General features: G+C 51.6%; 2 protein-coding genes across 4 annotated transcripts in view; both read right to left on the bottom strand.

Moving 5' to 3' along the window:
* LOC118375962 (ATP-dependent Clp protease ATP-binding subunit clpX-like, mitochondrial) overlaps nt 1-17,744 on the bottom strand; it is a 34,074-nt gene extending 16,330 nt beyond the window's left edge. The window contains exons 1-7 of one of the 3 annotated variants that reach the window (XM_052466767.1): nt 17,578-17,744; nt 17,027-17,099; nt 16,374-16,534; nt 15,381-15,498; nt 15,060-15,202; nt 4,376-4,529; nt 3,294-3,335 (exon numbers count right to left, since the gene is read on the bottom strand). In XM_052466767.1, coding sequence (XP_052322727.1) covers nt 3,294-3,335; nt 4,376-4,529; nt 15,060-15,202; nt 15,381-15,498; nt 16,374-16,534; nt 17,027-17,081 — 673 coding nt within the window. In that variant the 5' untranslated portion in view covers nt 17,082-17,099; nt 17,578-17,744. Of the gene's footprint in view, nt 1-3,293; nt 3,336-4,375; nt 4,530-15,059; nt 15,203-15,380; nt 15,499-16,373; nt 16,535-17,026; nt 17,183-17,279; nt 17,299-17,577 lie in introns of those variants that run through there. The other 2 variants (XM_052466768.1, XM_052466769.1) reach the window with 2 other exon arrangements.
* A 1,189-nt stretch (nt 17,745-18,933) lies between these two features.
* On the bottom strand, nt 18,934-20,738 carry LOC127908482 (histidine-rich protein PFHRP-III-like). The gene is made up of 4 exons (XM_052467045.1): nt 20,617-20,738; nt 20,284-20,428; nt 19,999-20,167; nt 18,934-19,623 (listed from the first exon to the last, which is right to left on the bottom strand). The coding sequence occupies exons 1-4, from the start codon at nt 20,699-20,701 to the stop codon at nt 18,934-18,936; spliced, it is 1,089 nt and encodes a 362-aa protein (XP_052323005.1). The 5' UTR covers nt 20,702-20,738.
* Between the last annotated feature and the right edge of the window lie 93 nt (nt 20,739-20,831).

Raw genomic sequence — 20,831 nt, 5'->3', positions numbered from 1 at the left:
GTCACATGTGCGAGTCACCGGTAATGAATGAATTATGCTAAATCAGGCAAATATAACTTGTAACTGATGTTATAGCCGTATATAAGGAAACCGTTGGGCCCGCCCCAGCGGAGCTTCTGAGAAACCTGTACGGTGTGCAGAGTTTGTTGTAACCTTTCAATTGAACCCTTATCTAACTAGACAAGTCAGTTAAGAACAAACTCTTATTTACAATGACGGCCTACCGGGGAACAGTGGGTTAACTGCCTGTTCAGGGGAACAGTGGGTTAACTGTCTTGTTCAGGGCCCGGGGAACAGTGGGTTAACTGCCTTGTTCAGGGGAACAGTGGGTTAACTGCCTTGTTCAGGGGAACAGTGGGTTAACTGCCTTGTTCAGGGGAACAGTGGGTTAACTGCCTGTTCAGGGGAACAGTGGGTTAACTGCCTGTTCAGGGGAACAGTGGGTTAACTGCCTTGTTCAGGGGAACAGTGGGTTAACTGCCTTGTTCAGGGTAGAACAGTGGGTTAACTATTGTTCAGGGAACAGTGGGTTAACTGCCTTGTTCAGGGAACAGTGGGTTAACTGCCTGTTCAGGGGAACAGTGGGTTAACTGTCTTGTTCAGGGCCCGGGTTCAGTGGGTTAACTTATTCTTCAGGGCCCAGGGGAACAGTGGGTTAACTGCCTCGTTCAGGGAACAGTGGGTTAACAGCCTCGTTCAGGGGAACAGTGGGTTAACAGCCTCGTTCAGGGGAACAGTGGGTTAACAGCCTCGTTCAGGGGAACAGTGGGTTAACAGCCTCGTTCAGGGGAACAGTGGGTTAACAGCCTCGTTCAGGGGAACAGTGGGTTAACAGCCTCGTTCAGGGGAACAGTGGGTTAACAGCCTCGTTCAGGGGAACAGTGGGTTAACAGCCTCGTTCAGGGGAACAGTGGGTTAACAGCCTCGTTCAGGGGAACAGTGGGTTAACAGCCTCGTTCAGGGGAACAGTGGGTTAACAGCCTCGTTCAGGGGAACAGTGGGTTAACAGCCTTGTTCAGGGGAACAGTGGGTTACCTGCCTTGTTCAGGGGAACAGTGGGTTCACTGCCTGTTCAGGGAACAGTGGGTTAACTGCCTCGTTCAGGGGAACAGTGGGTTAACTGCCTCGTTCAGGGGAACAGTGGGTTAACTGCCTCGTTCAGGGGAACAGTGGGTTAACTGCCTCGTTCAGGGGAACAGTGGGTTAACTGCCTCGTTCAGGGGAACAGTGGGTTAACTGCCTCGTTCAGGGGAACAGTGGGTTAACTGCCTCGTTCAGGGGAACAGTGGGTTAACTGCCTCGTTCAGGGGAACAGTGGGTTAACTGCCTCGTTCAGGGGAACAGTGGGTTAACTGCCTTGTTCAGGGGAACAGTGGGTTAACTGCCTTGTTCAGGGGAACAGTGGGTTAACTGCCTTGTTCAGGGGAACAGTGGGTTAACTGCCTTGTTCAGGGAACAGTGGGTTAACTGCCTTGTTCAGGGGAACAGTGGGTTAACTGCCTTGTTCAGGGGAACAGTGGGTTAACTGCCTTGTTCAGGGGAACAGTGGGTTAACTGCCTTGTTCAGGGGAACAGTGGGTTAACTGCCTGTTCAGGGGAACAGTGGGTTAACAGCCTCGTTCAGGGGAACAGTGGGTTAACAGCCTCGTTCAGGGGAACAGTGGGTTAACAGCCTCGTTCAGGGGAACAGTGGGTTAACAGCCTCGTTCAGGGGAACAGTGGGTTAGCTGCCTTGTTCAGGGAACAGTGGGTTAACTGCCTTGTTCAGGGGAACAGTGGGTTAACTGCCTTGTTCAGGGGAACAGTGGGTTAACTGCCTTGTTCAGGGGAACAGTGGGTTAACTGCCTTGTTCAGGGAACAGTGGGTTAACTGCCTTGTTCAGGGAACAGTGGGTTAACTGCCTTGTTCAGGGAACAGTGGGTTAACTGCCTTGTTCAGGGAACAGTGGGTTAACTGTCTTGTTCAGGGGAACAGTGGGTTAGCTGCCTTGTTCAGGGGACAGTGGGTTAGCTGTCTTGTTCAGGGGACAGTGGGTTAGCTGTCTCGTTCAGGGGAACAGTGGGTTAACAGCCTCGTTCAGGGGAACAGTGGGTTAACAGCCTCGTTCAGGGAACAGTGGGTTAACTGCCTTGTTCAGGGGAACAGTGGGTTAGCTGCCTTGTTCAGGGGAACAGTGGGTTAGCTGTCTTGTTCAGGGAACAGTGGGTTAGCTGTCTTGTTCAGGGAACAGTGGGTTAGCTGCCTTGTTCAGGGGAACAGTGGGTTAGCTGCCTTGTTCAGGGGGGGGGGGGCAGAGCGACAGTTAACCCACTGTTCCACCTTGTCAGCTCAGGGACTTGATTGGTTACTGGCCCAACGCTCTATCCACTATAGGCTACCTGCCGCCCAGCTTGCTGATAATAAAGAGCGATTCATTTAAAGATTGACGTCGGAGGTCCCAGGTATTTGTTTTTCCACCTCAGTGTTCTTATTGTTTTGTATGACGCGTTTCCAGTTCTCCAGTGTTACATCATCTAGGCTCTTCAGTTAGAATGCGAAGTATCAGTATCTGTGGTGCTGCGTCGCTGCAATAGGTCAAAGTTCAATCTAAAAATACATGTGCTCTGCTCTACTGGGAGCCACTGTGTAGTCAACATACTTTCAAATACTTAATACGGGCTTGTTTGGCTCAGTTGGTAGAGCCCCCCTCTGTTTGGCTCAGTTGGTAGACACACACACACTGTGACTGGATACATATTACAAAAAAATCAGAAGTTGGAGACTTTTATCTCCCTCACCAACTTCAAACATCAGTTTTAAAAAAAAAAATCATGCAGCTGACACTATTGGTAAATAGCTCACCAATTTCACCTACCTCATTCCCATACTGTTTTTATCTGTTTTTATTTATTTACTTTTCTGTCTTTTGCACACCAATATCTCTACCTGTACATGCCCATCTGATCATTTATCACCAGTGTTAATCTGCAAAATGATCAACTACCTCCTCATGATTTACACATTGTATATAGACTGCCCAGTTTTTCTACTGTGAGGACTTGCTAATTGTTTACTCCATGTGTAACTCTGTGTTGTCTGTTCACACTGCTATGCTTTATCTTGGCCAGGTCGCAGTTGCAAATGAGAACTTGTTCTCAACTAGCCTACCTGGTTAAATAAAGGTGAAATAAAAAATAAAAAATAAAAATATATACATATTACACAAAACAGAATGCTCCAATCAAAAATGTGACATGTTTTAAAAAAAAATCGTCAATGACACTATGTAAGGAGGACCAATCAAATCACTTACTGGTGAATCTGTACTCATCGTCCCGTCTTCTCGTCTCTAGCTCTACAGAGGATGACAAAGTACTCCAAATCAACGTGATCACAGCCAGATTTACACATCGTCACTACTACAGTTCTGCAAGGAGGAATCAGATCCCACTGTAGTTGTTGTAATATCATCACCTTGTTAAATCCATTAAAAATCCATTTAAAAAAAACTGTGAAATGTGGGTGTAAAAAGTAAAATCATTGAACAAATGGCAAATGATACTAAACGAGAGCACCTTGAGGTGACTGATATGAACAGGACTGAACAGGTGTTTCAGCACATTCTAGAAAACAGTGGTTGGGTCTTTGTTGTCTACTGAAATTCTACTATTCTGGAAGTAAGCCAACTTCATTTTTGTCCAGTCTACGTTTCCTGGAAGCTGAGGCTAAATATTACTAACATTTTAAACAAAGGTCTTTAGCTGACTGAACTCTGCTGACTGACCTTGTGGTGTCAGAACTACCACAGCTAGACTACGCTGACCTCGTGGTGTCAGAACTACTACAGCTAACAGACTACGCTGACCTCGTGGTGTCAGAACTACTACAGCTAACAGACTACGCTGACCTCGTGGTGTCAGAACTACTACAGCTAACAGACTACGCTGACCTCGTGGTGTCAGAACTACTACAGCTAGACTACGCTGACCTCGTGGTGTCAGAACTACTACAGCTAACAGACTACGCTGACCTCGTGGTGTCAGAACTACTACAGCTAGACTACGCTGACCTCGTGGTGTCAGAACTACTACAGCTAACAGACTACGCTGACCTCGTGGTGTCAGAACTACTACAGCTAACAGACTACGCTGACCTCGTGGTGTCAGAACTACCAGTAGTCTAACTGACCTTGTAGTGTGGGTTTCCTAATTCTAACTACCAGTGGACTGTACTGACCTTGTGGTGTGAGTGAGGCCTGTTTCTAACTAACAGTAGACTGTACTACTGACCTCGTGGTGTGAGCGAGGCCTGTTTCTAACTAACAGTAGACTGTACTACTGACCTCGTGGTGTGAGCGAGGCCTGTTTCTAACTAACAGTAGACTGTACTACTGACCTCGTGGAGTGAGCGAGGCCCGTTTCGCCACCTCCACCGGTCTGCTCCCAGCAGGGATGTTGTAGATTCTCTTGTAGTGATTATAAACAGCTACCGCCAGCACCTTCTTAGCATACGACTGACCCACTACGTACCTGTCCAGGTAGGCATAGATCTGAAAGACAGCGTCATTGACATTTACGATGAAGACCTTTAACGTGTTCAAACAAGTCTATCAATAAAAGGAACTGTTTCATAATGCATCTCAGGCTTTAAGTAAAGTTTTCATCGGACGGGGCCACAGTGTTCCCCCCCCACCCCTCCTGTCTCAGCCTCCAGTATCTATGCTGCATTTAGTATATGTGCCGGGGCTGGGTTCAGTCTGCTGCTCTCTCCCTCACCTGCTGTATCTCCCTCTGCTGAGACTGACCCTCAGTCTGCTGCTCTCTCCCTCACCTGCTGCTGTCTCCCTCACCTGCTGCTGTCTCCCTCTGCTGAGACTGTCCCTCAGTCTGCTGCTCTCTCCCTCTGCTGAGACTGACCCCTCAGTCTGCTGCTCTCTCCCTCAGTCTGCTGCTCTCTCCCTCTGCAGAGACTGACCCCTAGTCTGCTGCTCTCTCCCTCTGCAGAGACTGACCCCTAGTCTGTGCTCTCTCCCTCTGCAGAGACTGACCCCTAGTCTGCTGCTCTCTCCCTCAGTCTGCGGCTCTCTCCTCTGCAAAGACTGACCCCTAGTCTGCTGCTCTCCCCTCTGCTGAGACTGACCCCCAGTCTGCTGCTCTCTCCCTCAGTCTGCTGCTCTCTCCCTCTGCAGAGACTGACCCCCAGTCTGCTGCTCTCTCCCCAGTCTGCTGCTCTCTCCCCCAGTCTGCTGCTCTCTCCCCCAGTCTGCTGCTCTCTCCCCCAGTCTGCTGCTCTCTCCCCCAGTCTGCTGCTCTCTCCCCAGTCTGCTGCTCTCTCCCCAGTCTGCTGCTCTCTCCCCCAGTCTGCTGCTCTCTCCCCCAGTCTGCTGCTCTCTTCCCCCAGTCTGCTGCTCTCTTCCCCCAGTCTGCTGCTCTCTTCCCCCAGTCTGCTGCTCTCTTCCCCCAGTCTGCTGCTCTCTCCCCCAGTCTGCTGCTCTCTCCCCCAGTCTGCTGCTCTCTCCCCCAGTCTGCTGCTCTCTCCCCCAGTCTGCTGCTCTCTCCCCAGTCTGCTGCTCTCTCCCTCAGTCTGCTGCTCTCTCCCTCAGTCTGCTGTCTCTCCCTCACCTGCTGTCTCTCCCTCTGCTGAGACTGACCCTCAGTCTGCTGCTCTCTCCCTCTGCTGAGACTGACCCCCAGTCTGCTGCTCTCTCCCCAGTCTGCTGCCCTCTCCCTCTGCTGAGACTGACCCTCTGCTGAGACTGACCCCCAGTCTGCTGCTCTCTCCCCAGTCTGCTGCTCTCTCCCCCAGTCTGCTGCTCTCTCCCCCAGTCTGCTGCTCTCTCCTCTGCAGAGACTGACCCCCAGTCTGCTGCTCTCTCCCCCAGTCTGCTGCTCTCTCCCCCAGTCTGCTGCTCTCTCCCCCAGTCTGCTGCTCTCTTCCCCCAGTCTGCTGCTCTCTTCCCCCAGTCTGCTGCTCTCTTCCCCCAGTCTGCTGCTCTCTTCCCCCAGTCTGCTGCTCTCTTCCCCCAGTCTGCTGCTCTCTTCCCCCAGTCTGCTGCTCTCTTCCCCCAGTCTGCTGCTCTCTTCCCCCAGTCTGCTGCTCTCTTCCCCCAGTCTGCTGCTCTCTCCCCAGTCTGCTGCTCTCTCCCCAGTCTGCTGCTCTCTCCCCCAGTCTGCTGCTCTCTCCCCCAGTCTGCTGCTCTCTCCCTCAGTCTGCTGTCTCTCCCTCACCTGCTGTCTCTCCCTCTGCTGAGACTGACCCTCAGTCTGCTGCTCTCTCCCTCTGCTGAGACTGACCCCCAGTCTGCTGCGCTCTCCCCCAGTCTGCTGCTCTCTCCCCAGTCTGCTGCCCTCTCCCTCTGCTGAGACTGACCCTCTGCTGAGAGTGACCCTCTGCTGAGACTGACCCCCAGTCTGCTGCTCCTCCCTCAGTCTGCTGCTCTCTCCCTCTGCTGAGACTGACCCTGTCTGCTGCTCTCTCCCTCTGCTGAGACTGACCCTGTCTGCTGCTCTCTCCCTCTGCTGAGACTGACCCTGTCTGCTGCTCTCTCCCTCTGCTGAGACTGACCCTGTCTGCTGCTCCTCCCTCTGCTGAGACTGACCCTGTCTGCTGCCCTCTCCCTCTGCTGAGACTGACCCCCAGTCTGCTGCTCTCTCCCTCTGCTGAGACTGACCCCCAGTCTGCTGCTCTCTCCCTCAGTCTGCTGCTCTCTCCCTCAGTCTGCTGCTCTCTCCCTCAGTCTGCTGCTCTCTCCCTCAGTCTGCTGCTCTCTCCTCTGCAGAGACTGACCCCCAGTCTGCTGCTCTCTCCCCCTCTGCTGCTCTCTCCCCAGTCTGCTGCCCTCTCCCTCTGCTGAGACTGACCCCCAGTCTGCTGCTCTCTCCCTCAGTCTGCTGCTCTCTCCCTCAGTCTGCTGCTCTCTCCCTCTGCTGAGACTGACCCTGTCTGCTGCTCTCTCCCTCTGCTGAGACTGACCCTGTCTGCTGCTCTCTCCCTCTGCAGAGACTGACCCCCAGTCTGCTGCTCTCTCCCCCAGTCTGCTGCTCTCTCCCTCAGTCTGCTGCTCTCTCCCTCTGCTGAGACTGACCCCAGTCTGCTGCTCTCTCCCTCAGTCTGCTGCTCTCTCCCTCAGTCTGCTGCTCTCTCCCTCAGTCTGCTGCTCTCTCCCTCCAGTCTGCTGCTCTCTCCCTCAGTCTGCTGCTCTCTCCCTCTGCTGAGACTGACCCCCAGTCTGCTGCTCTCTCCCTCAGTCTGCTGCTCTCTCCCTCAGTCTGCTGCTCTCTCCCTCAGTCTGCTGCTCTCTCCCTCAGTCTGCTGCTCTCCCTCAGTCTGCTGCTCTCTCCTCTGCTGAGACTGACCCTGTCTGCTGCTCTCTCCCTCTGCAGAGACTGACCCTGTCTGCTGCTCTCTCCCTCTGCAGAGACTGACCCTGTCTGCTGCTCTCTCCCTCTGCAGAGACTGACCCCCAGTCTGCTGCTCTCCCTCTGCAGAGACTGACCCCCAGTCTGCTGCTCTCCCTCTGCTGAGACTGACCCCCAGTCTGCTGCTCTCCCTCTGCAGAGACTGACCCCCAGTCTGCTGCTCTCTCCCTCTGCAGAGACTGACCCCCAGTCTGCTGCTCTCTCCCTCTGCAGAGACTGACCCCCAGTCTGCTGCTCTCTCCCTCAGTCTGCTGCTCTCCCTCTGCAGAGACTGACCCCCAGTCTGCTGCTCTCTCCCTCTGCAGAGACTGACCCCCAGTCTGCTGCTCTCTCCCTCAGTCTGCTGCTCTCTCCCTCTGCTGGGACTGAGCCTCAGTCTGCTGCGCTCTCCCTCTGCTGAGACTGACCCTCAGTCTGCTGCTCTCTCCCTCTGCTGAGACTGACCCCCAGTCTGCTGCTCTCTCCCTCTGCTGAGACTGACCCTCAGTCTGCTGCTCTCTCCCTCTGCTGAGACTGACCCCCAGTCTGCTGCTCTCTCCTCTGCTGAGACTGACCCTCAGTCTGCTGCTCTCTCCCTCTGCTGAGACTGACCCTCAGTCTGCTGCTCTCTCCCTCACCTGCTGTCTCTCCCTCTGCTGAGACTGACCCTCAGTCTGCTGCTCTCTCCCTCACCTGCTGCCGTCTCCCTCACCTGCTGTCTCTCCCTCTGCTGAGACTGTCCCTCAGTCTGCTGCTCTCTCCCTCTGCTGAGACTGACCCCTCAGTCTGCTGCTCTCTCCCTCAGTCTGCTGCTCTCTCCCTCTGCAGAGACTGACCCCTAGTCTGCTGCTCTCTCCCTCTGCAGAGACTGACCCCTAGTCTGCTGCTCTCTCCCTCTGCTGAGACTGACCCCTAGTCTGCTGCTCTCTCCCTCAGTCTGCTGCTCTCTCCCTCAGTCTGCTGCTCTCTCCCTCTGCAGAGACTGACCCCTAGTCTGCTGCTCTCTCCCTCTGCAGAGACTGACCCCTAGTCTGCTGCTCTCTCCCTCAGTCTGCTGCTCTCTCCCTCAGTCTGCTGCTCTCTCCCTCAGTCTGCTGCTCTCTCCCTCTGCTGAGACTGCTCTCTCCCTCAGTCTGCTGCTCTCTCCCTCAGTCTGCCTCTCTCCCTCAGTCTGCTGCTCTCTCCCTCAGTCTGCTGCTCTCTCCTCTGCTGGGACTGACCCTCAGTCTGCTGCGCTCTCCCTCTGCTGAGACTGACCCTCAGTCTGCTGCTCTCTCCCTCTGCTGAGACTGACCCCCAGTCTGCTGCTCTCTCCCTCTGCTGAGACTGACCCTCAGTCTGCTGCTCTCTCCCTCTGCTGAGACTGACCCTCAGTCTGCTGCTCTCTCCCTCACCTGCTGTCTCTCCCTCTGCTGAGACTGACCCTCAGTCTGCTGCTCTCTCCCTCACCTGCTGCCGTCTCCCTCACCTGCTGTCTCTCCCTCTGCTGAGACTGTCCCTCAGTCTGCTGCTCTCTCCCTCTGCTGAGACTGACCCCTCAGTCTGCTGCTCTCTCCCTCAGTCTGCTGCTCTCTCCCTCTGCAGAGACTGACCCCTAGTCTGCTGCTCTCTCCCTCTGCAGAGACTGACCCCTAGTCTGCTGCTCTCTCCCTCAGTCTGCGGGTCTCTCCCTCTACAGAGACTGACCCCTAGTCTGCTGCTCTCTCCCTCTGCAGAGACTGACCCCTAGTCTGCTGCTCTCTCCCTCAGTCTGCGGCTCTCTCCCTCTACAGAGACTGACCCCCAGTCTGCTGCTCTCTCCCTCAGTCTGCTGCTCTCTCCCTCTGCAGAGACTGACCCCCAGTCTGCTGCTCTCTCCCCCAGTCTGCTGCTCTCTCCCCCAGTCTGCTGCTCTCTCCCCCAGTCTGCTGCTCTCTCCCCCAGTCTGCTGCTCTCTCCCCCAGTCTGCTGCTCTCTCCCCCAGTCTGCTGCTCTCTCCCTCAGTCTGCTGCTCTCCCCTCAGTCTGCTGCTCTCTCCCTCTGCTGAGACTGACCCTGTCTGCTGCTCTCTCCCTCTGCTGAGACTGACCCCCAGTCTGCTGCTCTCTCCCTCTGCTGAGACTGACCCCCAGTCTGCTGCTCTCTCCCTCAGTCTGCTGCTCTCTCCCTCAGTCTGCTGCTCTCTCCTCTGCTGAGACTGACCCTGTCTGCTGCTCTCTCCCTCTGCTGAGACTGACCCTGTCTGCTGCTCTCTCCCTCTGCTGAGACTGACCCTCAGTCTGCTGCTCTCTCCCTCTGCTGAGACTGACCCTCAGTCTGCTGCTCTCTCCCTTTGCTGAGACTGACCCCCAGTCTGCTGCTCTCTCCCAAGTCTGCTGCCCTCTCCCTCTGCTGAGACTGACCCCAGTCTGCTGCTCTCTCCCTCTGCTGAGACTGACCCTGTCTGCTGCTCTCTCCCTCTGCTGAGACTGACCCTGTCTGCTGCTCTCTCCCTCTGCTGAGACTGACCCCCAGTCTGCTGCTCTCTCCCTCTGCTGAGACTGACCCTGTCTGCTGCTCTCTCCCTCTGCTGAGACTGACCCCCAGTCTGCTGCTATCTCCCTCAGTCTGCTGCTCTCTCCCTCAGTCTGCTGCTCTCTCCCTCTGCTGAGACTGACCCCTCAGTCTGCTGCTCTCTCCCTCAGTCTGCTGCTCTCTCCCTCTGCAGAGACTGACCCCTAGTCTGCTGCTCTCTCCTCTGCAGAGACTGACCCCTAGTCTGCTGCTCTCTCCCTCAGTCTGCGGCTCTCTCCCTCTGCAGAGACTGACCCCTAGTCTGCTGCTCTCTCCCTCTGCTGAGACTGACCCCCAGTCTGCTGCTCAATCCCTCAGTCTGCTGCTCTCTCCTCTGCAGAGACTGACCCCCAGTCTGCTGCTCTCTCCCTCAGTCTGCTGCTCTCTCCCTCAGTCTGCTGCTCTCTCCCTCAGTCTGCTGCTCTCTCCCTCAGTCTGCTGCTCTCTCCCTCTGCTGAGACTGACCCCCAGTCTGCTGCTCTCTCCCTCTGCTGAGACTGACCCCAGTCTGCTGCTCTCTCCCCAGTCTGCTGCTCTCTCCCCCAGTCTGCTGCTCTCTCCCCAGTCTGCTGCTCTCTCCCCCAGTCTGCTGCTCTCTCCCCCAGTCTGCTGCTCTCTCCCCAGTCTGCTGCTCTCTCCCCCAGTCTGCTGTCTCTCCCTCTGCTGAGACTGACCCTCAGTCTGCTGCTCTCTCCCTCTGCTGAGACTGACCCCCAGTCTGCTGCTCTCTCCCCAGTCTGCTGCCCTCTCCCTCTGCTGAGACTGACCCCCAGTCTGCTGCTCTCTCCCTCAGTCTGCTGCTCTCTCCCTCAGTCTGCTGCTCTCTCCCTCAGTCTGCTGCTCTCTCCCTCAGCTGAGACTGACCCTGTCTGCTGCTCTCTCCCTCTGCTGAGACTGACCCCTGTCTGCTGCTCTCTCCCTCTGCTGAGACTGACCCCCAGTCTGCTGCTCTCTCCCTCAGTCTGCTGCTCTCTCCCTCTGCTGAGACTGACCCCTCAGTCTGCTGCTCTCTCCCTCAGTCTGCTGCTCTCTCCCTCTGCAGAGACTGACCCCTAGTCTGCTGCTCTCTCCCTCTGCAGAGACTGACCCCTAGTCTGCTGCTCTCTCCCTCTGCAGAGAATGACCCCCAGTCTGCTGCTCTCTCCGTCAGTCTGCTGCTCTCTCCCTCAGTCTGCTGCTCTCTCCCTCTGCAGAGACTGACCCCTAGTCTGCTGCTCTCTCCCTCTGCAGAGACTGACCCCAGTCTGCTGCTCTCTCCGTCAGTCTGCTGCTCTCTCCCTCAGTCTGCTGCTCTCTCCCTCAGTCTGCTGCTCTCTCCCTCAGTCTGCTGCTCTCTCCCTCTGCTGAGACTGACCCTGTCTGCTGCTCTCTCCCTCTGCTGAGACTGACCCCCAGTCTGCTGCTCTCTCCCTCAGTCTGCTGCTCTCTCCCTCAGTCTGCTGCTCTCTCCCTCTGCAGAGACTGACCCCTAGTCTGCTGCTCTCTCCCTCTGCAGAGACTGACCCCCAGTCTGCTGCGCTCTCCCTCAGTCTGCTGCTCTCTCCTCAGTCTGCTGCTCTCTCCTCAGTCTGCTGCTCTCTCCCTCTGCAGAGACTGACCCCAGTCTGCTGCTCTCTCCCTCTGCAGAGACTGACCCCCAGTCTGCTGCTCTCTCCCTCTGCAGAGACTGACCCCCAGTCTGCTGCTCTCTCCCTCTGCAGAGACTGACCCCCAGTCTGCTGCTCTCTCCTCTGCAGAGACTGACCCCAGTCTGCTGCTCTCCCTCTGCAGAGACTGACCCCCAGTCTGCTGCTCTCTCCCTCTGCAGAGACTGACCCCCAGTCTGCTGCTCTCTCCCTCTGCAGAGACTGACCCCCAGTCTGCTGCCCTCTCCCTCTGCAGAGACTGACCCCCAGTCTGCTGCCTCTCCCTCTGCAGAGACTGACCCCCAGTCTGCTGCTCTCTCCCTCTGCAGAGACTGACCCCCAGTCTGCTGCTCTCTCCCTCTGCTGAGACTGACCCTGTCTGCTGCTCTCTCCTCTGCTGAGACTGACCCCCAGTCTGCTGCTCTCTCCCTCAGTCTGCTGCTCTCTCCCCTCAGTCTGCTGCTCTCCCCTCTGCAGAGACTGACCCCTAGTCTGCTGCTCTCTCCCTCTGCAGAGACTGACCCCTAGTCTGCTGCTCTCTCCCTCTGCAGAGACTGACCCCTAGTCTGCTGCTCTCTCCCTCAGTCTGCGGCTCTCTCCTCTGCAGAGACTGACCCCCAGTCTGCTGCTCTCTCCCTCAGTCTGCTGCTCTCCCCTCTGCAGAGACTGACCCCCAGTCTGCTGCTCTCTCCCTCAGTCTGCTGCTCTCTCCCTCAGTCTGCTGCTCTCCCCTCAGTCTGCTGCTCTCTCCTCTGCAGAGACTGACCCCCAGTCTGCTGCTCTCTCCCCCAGTCTGCTGCTCTCTCCCCCAGTCTGCTGCTCTCCCCAGTCTGCTGCTCTCTCCCTCAGTCTGCTGCTCTCTCCCTCAGTCTGCTGCTCTCTCCCTCAGTCTGCTGCTCTCTCCCTCTGCAGAGACTGACCCCCAGTCTGCTGCTCTCTCCCCCAGTCTGCTGCTCTCTCCCCCAGTCTGCTGCTCTCTCCCTCACCTGCTGTCTCTCCCTCACCTGCTGTCTCTCCCTCTGCTGAGACTGACCCCAGTCTGCTGCTCTCTCCCCCAGTCTGCTGCTCTCTCCCCCAGTCTGCTGCTCTCTCCCTCTGCTGAGACTGACCCTGTCTGCTTCTCTCTCCCTCTGCTGAGACTGACCCTGTCTGCTGCTCTCTCCCTCTGCTGAGACTGACCCTGTCTGCTGCTCTCTCCCTCTGCTGAGACTGACCCTGTCTGCTGCTCTCTCCCTCTGCTGAGACTGACCCTGTCTGCTGCTCTCTCCCTCTGCTGAGACTGACCCCCAGTCTGCTGCTCTCTCCCCTCAGTCTGCTGCTCTCTCCCTCAGTCTGCTGCTCTCTCCCTCTGCAGAGACTGGCCCCCAGTCTGCTGCTCTCTCCCTCAGTCTGCTGCTCTCTCCCTCTGCAGAGACTGACCCCTAGTCTGCTGCTCTCTCCCTCTGCAGAGACTGACCCCTAGTCTGCTGCTCTCTCCCTCAGTCTGCGGCTCTCTCCCTCTGCAGAGACTGACCCCCAGTCTGCTGCTCTCTCCCTCAGTCTGCTGCTCTCTCCCTCTGCAGAGACTGACCCCCAGTCTGCTGCTCTCTCCCTCAGTCTGCTGCTCTCTCCCTCAGTCTGCTGCTCTCTCCTCTGCAGAGACTGACCCCCAGTCTGCTGCTCTCTCCCCCAGTCTGCTGCTCTCTCCCCCAGTCTGCTGCTCTCTCCCCCAGTCTGCTGCTCTCTCCCCCAGTCTGCTGCTCTCTCCCCAGTCTGCTGCTCTCTCCCCCCAGTCTGCTGCTCTCTCCCCCAGTCTGCTGCTCTCTCCCTCACCTGCTGTCTCTCCCTCACCTGCTGTCTCTCCCTCTGCTGAGACTGACCCCAGTCTGCTGCTCTCTCCCCCAGTCTGCTGCTCTCTCCCTCAGTCTGCTGCTCTCTCCCTCTGCTGAGACTGACCCTGTCTGCTTCTCTCTCCTCTGCTGAGACTGACCCTGTCTGCTGCTCTCTCCTCTGCTGAGACTGACCCCCAGTCTGCTGCTCTCTCCCTCAGTCTGCTGCTCTCTCCCTCAGTCTGCTGCTCTCTCCCTCAGTCTGCTGCTCTCTCCTCTGCAGAGACTGGCCCCCAGTCTGCTGCTCTCTCCCTCTGCAGAGACTGACCCCCAGTCTGCTGCTCTCTCCCTCTGCAGAGACTGACCCCCAGTCTGCTGCTCTCTCCCTCAGTCTGCTGCTCTCCCTCAGTCTGCTGCTCTCTCCCTCAGTCTGCTGCTCTCTCCCTCAGTCTGCTGCTCTCTCCCTCAGTCTGCTGCTCTCTCCCTCAGTCTGCCGCTCTCTCCCTCAGTCTGCCGCTCTCTCCCTCAGTCTGCCGCTCTCTCCCTCAGTCTGCCGCTCTCTCCCTCAGTCTGCCGCTCTCTCCCTCAGATACAGGCACCATCAGCCCAGTAAAATAAAAAGCTAATAATTTAAATGTCTGCTCACTCAGCTGTGCCTCACAAGTAATATAACAACGAATCTATTACCGGTGTGATCATATATCCTACCTCAACATTTGTTTATATTATGGGATGCATTTTCTCCATTGTTCTTGATGGTAGGCCCACATTATGATCAAATAGCCATAGTATCCGACTTGGCCACTTAAAACTGTAACTTAAAAGCAGGTACAGCCTCAGTGTTCACAGTAAAACTAACTTAATGCAGGTACAGCCTCAGTGTTCACAGTAAAACTAACTTAATGCTGGTACAGCCTCAGTGTTCACAGTAAAACTAACTTAATGCTGGTACAGCCTCGGTGTTCACAGTAAAACTGTAACTTAAAGTAGGTACAGCCTCAGTGTTCACAGTAAAACTAACTTCATGCTGGTACAGCCTCAGTGTTCACAGTAAAACTAACTTAATGCGGGTACAGCCTCAGTGTTCACAGTAAAACTAACTTAATGCGGGTACAGCCTCAGTGTTCACAGTAAAACTAACTTCATGCTGGTACAGTCTCAGTGTTCACAGTAAAACTAACTTAATGCAGGTACAGTCTCAGTGTTCACAGTAAAACTAACTTCATGCTGGTACAGCCTCAGTGTTCACAGTAAAACTAACTTAATGCAGGTACAGTCTCAGTGTTCACAGTAAAACTAACTTAATGCTGGTACAGTCTCAGTGTTCACAGTAAAACTAACTTAATGCAGGTACAGTCTCAGTGTTCACAGTAAAACTAACTTAATGCTGGTACAGTCTCAGTGTTCACAGTAAAACTAACTTAATGCTGGTACAGTCTCAGTGTTCACAGTAAAACTAACTTCATGGTGGTAAGGCCTCAGTGTTCACAGTAAAACTAACTCTGGAAGTTGTACAGAATTTTCACAAAGTTGAAGTTGTAGACCTGAAATTTGCCCAGTAACCCCCCAAAAAAAAATGTATGGAATGCATTATAGCTCCAGGTATACCTGCAGCATCATCATCGTCATTCCTGTTTGACGATAACCATCACATCAACAACAACAAAAACAGGAGAAACAAGAACCAGTTCCTCTTTATGGTCATTGGTGCACGTACCTTTTTGGGTGGCGGGGGAGGTTTCTGTGTGAAGGCCTCAACGGGCGACTCTGCTTCTGTTTTCAGACCCTTCTTAGAGTCCGTCTCGGAGAGCACCACGAAGAAGTGATGGCATTTCTCACACTTTACAAAACGTGTTGACACTGAACAACAACAAAACAACATTGAAATGCTTCCCTTTTTCCGTCTCTGATTTCATACAATAGTAGTGACAAGTCAATCGTTATTACCACTGCTTTCTCTACAACTAGAAAATACAGCCTGTGTGAACATCGTATCTTATTCCTTCTAAAAACCTTTTTTTTTTTTAAAGGTACTCACATACAAAGGTCTCCACATGTGTACATGGGTCTCCACATTTGGGACAGTGCAGCTGGTTACCCCCCTTCCCTGATCCACCAGAAGAGCCTGGAAGTCTCTTTCCCTCACTGAGGTTCTTCTGCATATGACGAACACAATAGAGAGAGAGAGAGAGAGAGAGACACTATCGTGAATGCAATGTAGTCACAGATAGGAAGCTATGTCATTGTCACTGCTTGAAAAAAAAAAAAAAAACACTGTATTTATTACAAAGTCTATTATTGTGTCTTGTCACCACCAGAGATGGGGCCCCAATTCCATTTCAACTCAATAGTTCTATTAAAGATGTCACCACCACCAGCATAAACAGATCTGGGAACAAGTCATCCTTGGCACGTTGTTATGTCAAGTTTGGCAATGACCATAGGAGTTGACGAGACAAGTCCAAACAGATCTGGGTCGAGTCACCACGGGGTGATTCATTCTGTAAATAGGGCAAACAGATCTGGGTCTAGTCACCACGGGGTGATTCATTCTGTAAATAGGGCAAACAGATCTGGGTCTAGTCACCACGGGGTGATTCATTCTGTAAATAGGGCAAACAGATCTGGGTCTAGTCACCACTGGGTGATTCATTCTGTAAATAGGGCAAACAGATCTGGGTCTAGTCACCACAGGGTGATTCATTCTGTAAATAGGGCAAACAGATCTGGGTCTAGTCACCACGGGTGATTAATTCTGTAAATAGGGCAAACAGATCTGGGTCCAGTCACCACTGGGTGATTCATTCTGTAAATAGGGCAAACAGATCTGGGTCTAGTCACCACTGGGTGATTCATTCTGTAAAGAGGGCAAACAGATCTGGGTCTAGTCACCACGGGGTGATTCATTCTGTAAAGAGGGCAAACAGATCTGGGTCTAGTCACCACAGGGTGATTCATTGTGAAAACCAAACAGATCTGGGTCCAGTCACCACGGGGTGATTCATTCTGTAAACCAAACAGATGTGTTTACCTTTCCACTGTCGCTGGATCCATCCTTGGTTGTTCCATCTTTGGCAACGAAACACACTGCCGTTTCATGGAAGGATCTGACTCGGACTCTGGGTGGCAGGTGAGCTTCACAAGAACCAGGTCTGCTCAAAGCATACAGTTGAATACGAGAACAAGACAGTCCTGTACAACAGAAACACCATGCAACCAAATTTTTAGGCCTATGTTATCATAATCCTTAAACTTGGTAGTTTTTATTTCTGGATGGCCATGATTCATATATATATATATATATATATATATATATATATATATTAGGTCAGACAAACTTCCCCGTTCCATAGATATAGAATGATTCATTCAAATTCTATGCCTCGTTTCCCCTCCTCTATCAGCCAATCATTAGATCAGCCTTTCCCGGAAATCATTAATCATCACTTAGTCTAAGGTGTTGTTTACCATGTCAATATCAACATCTGGCATTACGGAAATACAGCGAGCTGTGCGCTACATTTGTGACATCGCACACAATTCTCACACCCAAAATGTATTAAAGTAATGAAACAGGACGTCCTGTTAAAAAAAAAAAAAAAAGTTTAGCTAGAGACGCGTTTAGATTATTATTATTATTATTATTATCTATGACAATTTATTAAGATTACAAAGTGTCGTTACCTCTGTGTGCTGAATTCAAGAATATCCTCACGGCCGATGTGCATGTACAGGACATACTTTAGTCAATCAATGTCTAGCAAATAAAACACAGATAAAACAGGATTAACTACTAACCAGCATGAATCAACCCGGGCAATCGTTAGGTACTGTAGATACCTAGGACACAGTTAGATAAGTAAAACAAAGTCACGTAAACATCTGACGGAACTAAACTCCTCACTAACAATATAACCAACTAGTTATTCAGGTTCACCCGTCAACAAGTTGTGGTCCTCAGCTACGTGACTTACAAGTTATTCTACAAACGTGAAAATACAAAAATAAAACACCCTTATAGCTGGAAGGACGAGGCCGGACTTGGAAGCCAGTGGGGCAACTAGTTAATTTATATTATGTAGGAAACACGGCAAGCGACAGAAAAACAAGTGATCAATCCGGATTAGAGGTCATTTAGCCAACTTAGTTATCCGGTGAAACATAACTAAAACATGTCAACTGGTTAGCTATGTGGCTTTAACAATATATAGTTTACTAGAAAACCCAAACCTTACCTTTTTGAAGTGTACGCGAAGCACGATGGAACCGAAACGAGGCTTGACAAGTTTCTTCCCGGAGCACAATTTGGTGGAGTCACTGCGACGGTGTAGGTTTTATTAGCGGGTCAACGATGTCATTCATATACCAATGTGTCACCGTTCAGATATAATGGGGTAAACCGCTTCAACTTTATACCGCGTTTACACTGCAATTCGGAATTAGGAACTTCCAGACTTGCTGATTCGTTTAGACTCCTCACGTGTGTAAACGACAGGCCAGATAAGGTTTCCCAGCCTCATAACTAGCGAGTAATCCATTTCAGGCTTTCAATCAAGTTAAGAGTAGCCAGCGTGTATAACTATTTTAGCTGACATGGCTGGTAGACTTTTTAGAAAAGCAACCAACAACGAACATGTATGTACTGAATAAGAGTCACAGTCCTTTCAATATTTGATCAGAGAAGCATATTTTGTAAATAAAAAAATAGTCACCAGTCAGGAGGACACAGACAGCTCAAGCAAGAGGTATGGAGAAAAATATACACCGTTTTTTTAATACATAGAATTAAGAATAATAATGCACAATTCTCCAATTTAAGGATGGCCTAGACCCCCACTCCCCATAGGCCCCAGCACCACGAGTGTGCAAAAGGGGCTGAGCCCCCTCCGTGTTAGTTTTATGTCCCTGTATAAAACCAGGGAAAAGTTTAAATAATTGAGTGCCAGGTTGGCGCAAAATCTGTGGTCTAAGACACTGCATCTCAGTGTGAAAGGTGTCACTACAGTCCCTGGTTCAAATCCAGGCTGTATCACATCCGGCTGTGATTGGTAGTCCCATATTTTTTTAATTTTCTTCCTGGATTTGCTTCTGCTGTGATTTTGAATGATTTTTAAAAATGTATTTATTATTATTATTTTAAGGACTATTTGTTTGGCAAGACCGCTACAGGATACATCTCACCGTAGTAGGCTATGTTTTGGTTATTTGAGTCTACATTCACCTTTTGTTTACTATGTTTTTAACTAGCCTAAATATAGATTGTGTCATGTCTTTATTGATCTGATATTCTGTTTACTGAGCCTTGTTCTGTTCGCGTTGTTACAGAATGTAGTTTTTTTCTATTTGTTTTGAGGTCAGACTTTAGTGTATGTAGTGTATTGCATTATCAAACTTTGAAAGGGAATGAGGGCTGGATTTACAGTTGATTGAATTGAGGATCAGATAGAGAATTACTGTAAAATAGGAAAAGAAAACATGTTTTTTATTGGTAATTGTACAAAATGAATGAGAAGAAGAAGAAAATATTGATGAAAAATATTATACAAAAATTTATATTTTATGACACTCAAATTCTTACAAAATTAGAACAGTCACATGTTGGCTTGTTGGGCGTTGGCTTGTTGGGTGTTGGCTTGATGGGCGTTGGCTTGATGGGTGTTGGCTTGATGGGCGTTGGCTTGATGGGTGTTGGCTTGTTGGGCGTTGGCTTGATGGGTGTTGGCTTGATGGGCGTTGGCTTGATGGGCGTTGGCTTGATGGGCGTTGGCTTGATGGGCGTTGGCTTGTTGGGCGTTGGCTTGATGGGCGTTGGCTTGTTGGGCGTTGGCTTGATGGGCGTTGGCTTGATGGGCGTTGGCTTGATGGGCGTTGGCTTGATGGGCGTTGGCTTGATGGGCGTTGGCTTGATGGGCGTTGGCTTGATGGGCGTTGGCTTGTTGGGCGTTGGCTTGTTGGGCGTTGGCTTGTTGGGCGTTGGCTTGTTGGGCGTTGGCTTGATGGGCGTTGGCTTGATGGGCGTTGGCTTGATGGGCGTTGGCTTGATGGGCGTTGGCTTGTTGGGCGTTGGCTTGTTGGGCGTTGGCTTGTTGGGCGTTGGCTTGTTGGGCGTTGGCTTGATGGGCGTTGGCTTGATGGGCGTTGGCTTGATGGGCGTTGGCTTGATGGGCGTTGGCTTGATGGGTGTTGGCTTGATGGGTGTAGGCTTGATGGGTGTTGTCTTGCTGGGTGTGTGCTCTGATTGTTAATAGAACCTTCTCTGCATTGTGACTGACTGTATTCTCCTAGGCAGAATGTCTCCCACGATCATAAGATTTGTTTACGATCATAAGATTTATTTACGACCACAACATTTGACTAGACTTTTTTGATCCAAAGTAAAATAAGCCTGGCATATTTTCACATAGCTGTTGTCCCACATGTACAAAAGCTGATTTTCGGGATAATATGACAACATGGCCATTATACCATTGGCTGATCTGAGATCCAAACTTACATTCAAAGGTTTCTCTTTCATTAAGTCAAAGGCATGTGTGACTTTTGTATCTTTGGTGTCAGTCAGATACAGAACTCCGCATGCAACAAAGGCATTCCCAGCGTTCGGTACAGGATAGGGCGTGCTAACCACAGACGACACAGAAAACCTCTTATGGTTTAACTTGGCCACCATCACGGTTCCACTGATAGCTGAAGCATATATGAGCCACAGTCCGTTCGTCCACAGCAAACTTAAAGTACGTCTTGGAGTTGTGGAAGAGATAGGTTCGATTGTGGTAAAGAGCATCCTCAATGGCCAGTGTCTGTAATCTCCTGGTCTTCAGGTTATCCCTGTAAAAGCAAAATATTGAGAATGGATAAAACACTTAGAATCATGTACAAAATATATATATTTTTTTACCTGATAATATACGTGTTGCTTTCAACTGCAGTAAAGAAACACTTACTTGACAACTTTCGAGGTTCCTGCATTGTGATAGTAAACAGACCCATTGTAGATGATGTGGCCACAACCCTGGTAGAACTTCCTCATGTCAATAGACCTGCCGTTAGGAAATGATGCAATGCTCTTGTACTCCTGCAAGACTCGACCTGAAAGCCAAATGTAAATCGCGCACACACAGTATCTTTCTACTGGAAATGGATTCATTGTTGCAACTTATGTGATGTATTGTACCAGCTGATTTATTTCTTTGGCCTTGAGTTTTCCCTATTTTATTAAAACACGGTTCCTCAATGTTACTGGTATTTCCTTTACGACAAAACCAAAAACACTGTACCTGAAAAGTGTCCAGCCATCCAAATGTGGTTATCGTTCAATCGTTCAGCTGCATCTTGCATCCAAACTCCAAATGTTGTTTCCATTTTAGTGACGTTTGGAAAGCACGTTATGCTTTTGATAATGTATTCTATGGATACGAAGAGAAACATGGAAATTAAAATAATGACAATGTTTGAAATATCACTCAGCAACAGTTTCCACTAGGGGCGCTCA

Source organism: Oncorhynchus keta, chromosome 17 (genome assembly GCF_023373465.1).
Source record: "Oncorhynchus keta strain PuntledgeMale-10-30-2019 chromosome 17, Oket_V2, whole genome shotgun sequence".
In the NCBI taxonomy this organism is placed as follows: Eukaryota; Metazoa; Chordata; class Actinopteri; order Salmoniformes; family Salmonidae; genus Oncorhynchus; species Oncorhynchus keta.
This window is presented reverse-complemented; position numbering and strand designations above follow the sequence as displayed.

Bases quoted from the DNA above. Each gene is read 5' to 3' on its own strand.
- LOC127908482 (XM_052467045.1), bottom strand. From the start codon at position 20,701: ATGGAAACAACATTTGGAGTTTGGATGCAAGATGCAGCTGAACGATTG. The intron at 20,429-20,616 runs GTACAGTGTTTT...TTTGGCTTTCAG, and splicing joins GATGGCTGGACACTTTTCAG to GTCGAGTCTTGCAGGAGTAC. The intron at 20,168-20,283 runs GTAAGTGTTTCT...TTGCTTTTACAG, and splicing joins GGAACCTCGAAAGTTGTCAA to GGATAACCTGAAGACCAGGA.